This window comes from Triticum urartu, chromosome 2A (genome assembly GCF_056163025.1).
Source record: "Triticum urartu cultivar PI428250 chromosome 2A, HENAU_Tu73, whole genome shotgun sequence".
In the NCBI taxonomy this organism is placed as follows: Eukaryota; Viridiplantae; Streptophyta; class Magnoliopsida; order Poales; family Poaceae; genus Triticum; species Triticum urartu.
The window spans coordinates 55,658,787-55,663,570 of record NC_141874.1 but is presented as its reverse complement, the minus strand read 5'-3'; the positions used below and the strand labels follow the sequence as shown (position 1 = coordinate 55,663,570).

The 4,784-nt window shown below is 45.8% G+C and overlaps 1 protein-coding gene across 1 annotated transcript; it reads right to left on the bottom strand.

Moving 5' to 3' along the window:
* Positions 1–251: 251 nt before the first annotated feature.
* Positions 252–4,032, bottom strand: LOC147983694 (uncharacterized). Its single transcript, XM_087540832.1, has 3 exons — positions 3,018–4,032; positions 1,109–1,306; positions 252–379 (listed from the first exon to the last, which is right to left on the bottom strand). The coding sequence occupies exons 1-3, from the start codon at positions 4,030–4,032 to the stop codon at positions 252–254; spliced, it is 1,341 nt and encodes a 446-aa protein (XP_087396958.1).
* Positions 4,033–4,784: the final 752 nt, after the last annotated feature.

The following is a 4,784-nucleotide window of genomic DNA, read 5'->3' as shown; positions in this document are numbered from 1 at the left end:
ATTCCAACTGGTATGCAACCTCTCCTCTACGTTCCAGAACTTTGTATGGTCCCACAAATCGTGGTGCTAACTTTCCTTTGACTCCAAATCTCTTAATACCTCGAAGTGGAGACACTCGAAGATATGCTCTATCTCCCACTTCATAGATCACTTCCTTGCCTTTAGCATCGGCATAACTTTTCTGCCTTGACTGGGCTATCTTAAGTCTGTCACGAATCAACTTGACATTCTCCTCAGAATCCCTGATCAAATCAGGTCCAAAGAATTTGCGATCTCCAACTCCATCCCACATCAAAGGTGTCCTGCATTTTCCTTCCATACAATGCCTCAAAAGGGGCCATCTGCAAACTGGCTTGGTAGCTGTTGTTGTACGAGATCTCTGCGTAGGGTAAGTTATCATCCCATCTAGACCCATAGTCTAGCGCACAAGCTCTTAGCATGTCCTCTAGAATCTGATTGACTCTCTCTGTCTGCCCATCAGTCTGTGGGTGGAAGGCTGTACTAAACTCTAGCCTGGTACCCAAAGTTTCGTGTAACTGTTTCCAAAACTTGGAGGTAAACTGTGTTCCTCTATTTGATACGATGCTCCTTGGAACTCCATGCAGACATACGATCCTGGTCATATATATCTTTGCGAGCTTAGCACTTGTATAGGTGGTCTTCACTGGAATGAAGTGAGCAACCTTGGTCAAACGATCAACTATCAGCCAAATGGAATCATAACCTGAACGGGTCCTGGGTAACCCCGTGATAAAGTCCATACCAAGTTTATACCATTTCCAATCAGGTATCGGCAATGGCTGAAGTAATCCTGCTGGTTTCTGATGTTCTGCCTTTACTCTCTGACATACATCACATATTGCCACATACTCGGCAAATTCTCGCTTCATACCGGCCCACCAAAAACTTCCCTTCAAGTCCAAATACATCTTGGTATTTCCTGGGTGTATCGAATATGGTGAGTCGTGAGCCTCCTGAAGAATCAACTTCCTGATCTCCGTGTCATTGGGTAGACAAATCCGTTGCTCAAACCATATGGTTCCATGTTCATACTCATAGAATCCTTCTGCTTTCCCTTTGCTCATCATTTCTTTGATCTCAGCAATACCTTGGTCCAACTTCTGGGCTTCTCTGATTCTTCCCAACAAGGTGGACTGCACCTCGAGTGCGGCAACATAACCTCTTGGAACTATTTCCAACTGAAGGTCTCTAAGCTCATCACATAACTCCTGAGGTAAACCTCCTGCTGTAAGGGTATTAACATAACTCTTACGGCTCAAAGCATCTTCCACAACATTGGCTTTTCCTAGATGATAATGCAGACTCATGTCATAATCCTTTATAAGTTCCAACCATCTCCTTTGCCTGAGATTCAACTCCTTCTGCGTGAAGATATACTTCAAACTCTTGTGATCCGTGTAAACATCACAACGATTCCCAATAAGATAGTGTCTCCATGTCTTGAGTGCATGCACTACAGCTACCAACTCCAAATCGTGTGTGGCATAGTTCAACTCATGAGGTCGAAGTTGTCATGAAGCATAAGCTACAACCTTCCCCTCTTGCATAAGAACACCTCCAAGTCCCTGACGTGAAGCATCACAATACACCTGAAAGTCCTTGTGTACGTCAGGCAGGATTAACACTAGGGCTATAACCAAACGCTTCTTTAACTCTTGAAAGCTGGCTTCACACTCTTCAGTCCAAACAAACTTGGTGTCCTTTTTCAACAATGCTGTCATGGGCCTGGCAATCTTGGAGAAATTTTCAATAAATCTCCGGTAATATCCTACAAGTCCAAGAAAACTACGAATCTCGCCAACTATGGTGGGTGCATTCCATTCTGTGACTGACTCTACCTTGGTAGGGTCCACTACAATCCCTTCACCTGACACTACATGTCCAAGAAATCCGACTTCCTTGAGCCAAAACTCACACTTGCTGAACTTGGCATAAATTTGATGCTCTCTGAGCTTCTCCAAAACTAAGCGCAGATGTTCAGCGTGTTCCTCCTCATTCTTGGAGTAAACCAATATATCGTCAATGAATACCACAACAAACTTATCCAAGAACTCCATGAATACTTTGTTCATCTTGTTCATAAAATAGGCAGGGGCATTAGTCAAACCAAAGGACATGACTATATACTCATAAATCCCATACCTTGTGGTAAAAGTTGTCTTAGGTATATCCTTCTCATGGATCTTCAATTGGTGATAACCCGATCGAAGATCAATCTTGGAGAAAATACTAGCTCCTTCTAGCTCGTCAAACAAGTCATTGATCATAGGTAGGGGATACTTGTTCTTGATGGTCACCTCATTCAAAGAGCGGTAATCCACACACATTCTCAAGGTTCCATCCTTCTTCTCCACTAAAAGTACTGGGACTCCCCAAGGTGATGAACTCGGGCGGATATACCCTTTCTCTAGCAACTCCTTAATATGTTTCTTGACTTCCTCCAAATCATTAGCAGGCATTCGATACGGCCTCTTGGAGATAGGCCCTATGCCTGGCAGCAACTCAATCAAAAACTCAATCTCCCAATCTGGCGGCATACCCGGTAACTCATCCGGAAATACATCGGGATAATCCTTCACCACTTGTACTTCTTCCCGGACAACTCCCGTAAGAGAGTTCACCCATGTCCTCTTAGGCTTAAGCCTGGATACGTACTTGATCCTCTTCTTCTCTGGGGTGGTGAGAAAAATCGATCTACTAGCACAATCAATGTTTCCCTCATACATGGAGATCCAATCCATCCCTAGGATTACATCCAACCCTTGTGATTCTAGTATAATCATATCTGTGGGAAAAACATGTCCCCTATGTTCAAAGGCAGTTGGAAACATCCCTGACTAGCCATAGACTCGGCTCCTGGAAACTCACTAGAATGGGTGACTTAAGAGCTATGGTAGGCAACTTATGTTTATCAACAAATCCCCTTGATATGAATGAATGTGATGCACCAGTGTCAAAAAGAATGAGTGCTGGAAATGAATTAACCAAGAACTTACCAATCACTGCGTCAGGCTGCTCATAAACCTCTTCCACATGGACATGATTCACAGGCCCCTTAGTGAAAGGATTGGGCTTCTTGCCTCCAGAGTTCCCGTTGCCATTTCCATTTCCATTCTGCGCCTCAGGGCACTCATTGGAGTAGTGACCTATCTTCTTGCACTTGAAGCAGGTGATGTGACTCAGGTCCTTGGTCATCGGTGTCGAATAATTGAAATGCTGCTGATTGCCATTTCCTCCATTGCCATTGCCCTGCTTGTGACCATGGTGGTTGTGTCCATTTCCTCCATGATGAATGTGGCCTCCATGGTTATGGTGATACCCTCCAAACTTGCTAGTGCCTGATCCAGAACTTTCTGAGTATGGGCTGTAGCAGGGTTTCTGTTGAACTCCAGAGTTATACTTCCCACGACCGTACTTCCTCTTACAATTCTCCATCTGCTGGTGCTTGCCTTCAAGAATGGTAGCCTTATCAACCAGCTCCTGATAGTCCGCAAATGTTACCACAGTCAACTGAACTCCCAACTCATCGTTCAGTCCCTCCAGAAACTTCTCCTGCTTGGCTGCATCAATGGCCACGTCCTCTGGGGCGTAATGGGCCAACTTACTAAACTCATCAACATACTGAGATACCGTGTGTCCTCCCTGGCGCAAGCTGTGGAACTCCTTCTTTAGACTCATGGCTCCAGCTGAGACATGAGCAATGCAGAACGTCCGCTGGAACTGAGCCCTAGTCACATTATCCATGGGGTATGTGGTGGTGTAGTTCTCCCACCAAGCAGCTGCCGGTCCATCCAGCTGGTGGGCAGAAAACTTCACCGTCTTAGCATCATTGCATCCTATCGTGGCTAGCTCCCTTCCTATCTTGCGGAGCCAGTCATCTGTGATGATCGGCTCCGTGCTACTAGAGAACACGAGTGGGTTCAGCCTCAGAAAACGGGTAAGACTGTCAACCGGGGGTGGCGGCGGTGGGTTGTTGTTCTCGTTGTTCTGGTTCTGGTTCTGAATGAGCATCTACATAAGAGCATTCTATTGCTGGATCAATTGCGTAAGCTCCGGCGGAAAGTTAAATCTGGGGTCACGTCTTGGGGGCATCTGATGGGTTTCAGACTGGATGAGGAGTTAGAATAGAACAAGGCCTAGTGAGTAAAATCACACTACCCATATGCACATGATAGCAATAAAACATCAAATCATCCCAATTCAATTCAAACAAACAGGTTCACACGAATAATCAAACCTTAGGTAAGACGTGTCACAAGATTTGACAAGGTCTTACAAATGAAATAAAACTAGTCGGATAACGAAATCGAATTTCTAAACTCTCTCATGGTGGTATAAAATCTAATCTCATCAGATGAGGACCAGTCAACCATGTCGACATCGGGTGTCCTTGCATCGCTCTCCATGTCGTCATCTCCGAGCTCATCATTTTGGTCCCTCTCCTGGCTGACATAGGCACCATACGAGTGATCCTCCTGGATGTTTTCCCCTTCATCCAGCTTCTCCTCGGCCTCCTCAAGCTCAAGCTTCAAGTCGTCGATCTTCTCCTGCAGTGCGTCGAGCTCTCCCTCGTGCTTGATGCGAGCGTCCTGGAGCTCCTCCTCTAGCTCGGCCTTGCGGGTCATGAGGTTCTTGATGACGACCATGTTGTCGGACAGCTCCAGCTCCATCATGCGAATGTGCTCCTCCATGTCTTGGATATGGGATGCTATCGTCTCGTCCTCCAGGGTACGCACCACATCTCCATTTGTGTCGCGGCATCC

What these genes read in the sequence shown, in the direction of transcription:
- LOC147983694 (XM_087540832.1), bottom strand. Translation starts at nt 4,032, where the DNA reads ATGCTCATTCAGAACCAGAACCAGAACAACGAGAACAACAACCCACCG. An exon ending in GCAGCCTGACGCAGTGATTG is followed by an intron (nt 1,307 to 3,017) that starts GTAAGTTCTTGG and finishes ATTATCATCTAG; the next exon opens with GAAAAGCCAATGTTGTGGAA. An exon ending in AGCCCAGAAGTTGGACCAAG is followed by an intron (nt 380 to 1,108) that starts GTATTGCTGAGA and finishes TACCCTACGCAG; the next exon opens with AGATCTCGTACAACAACAGC.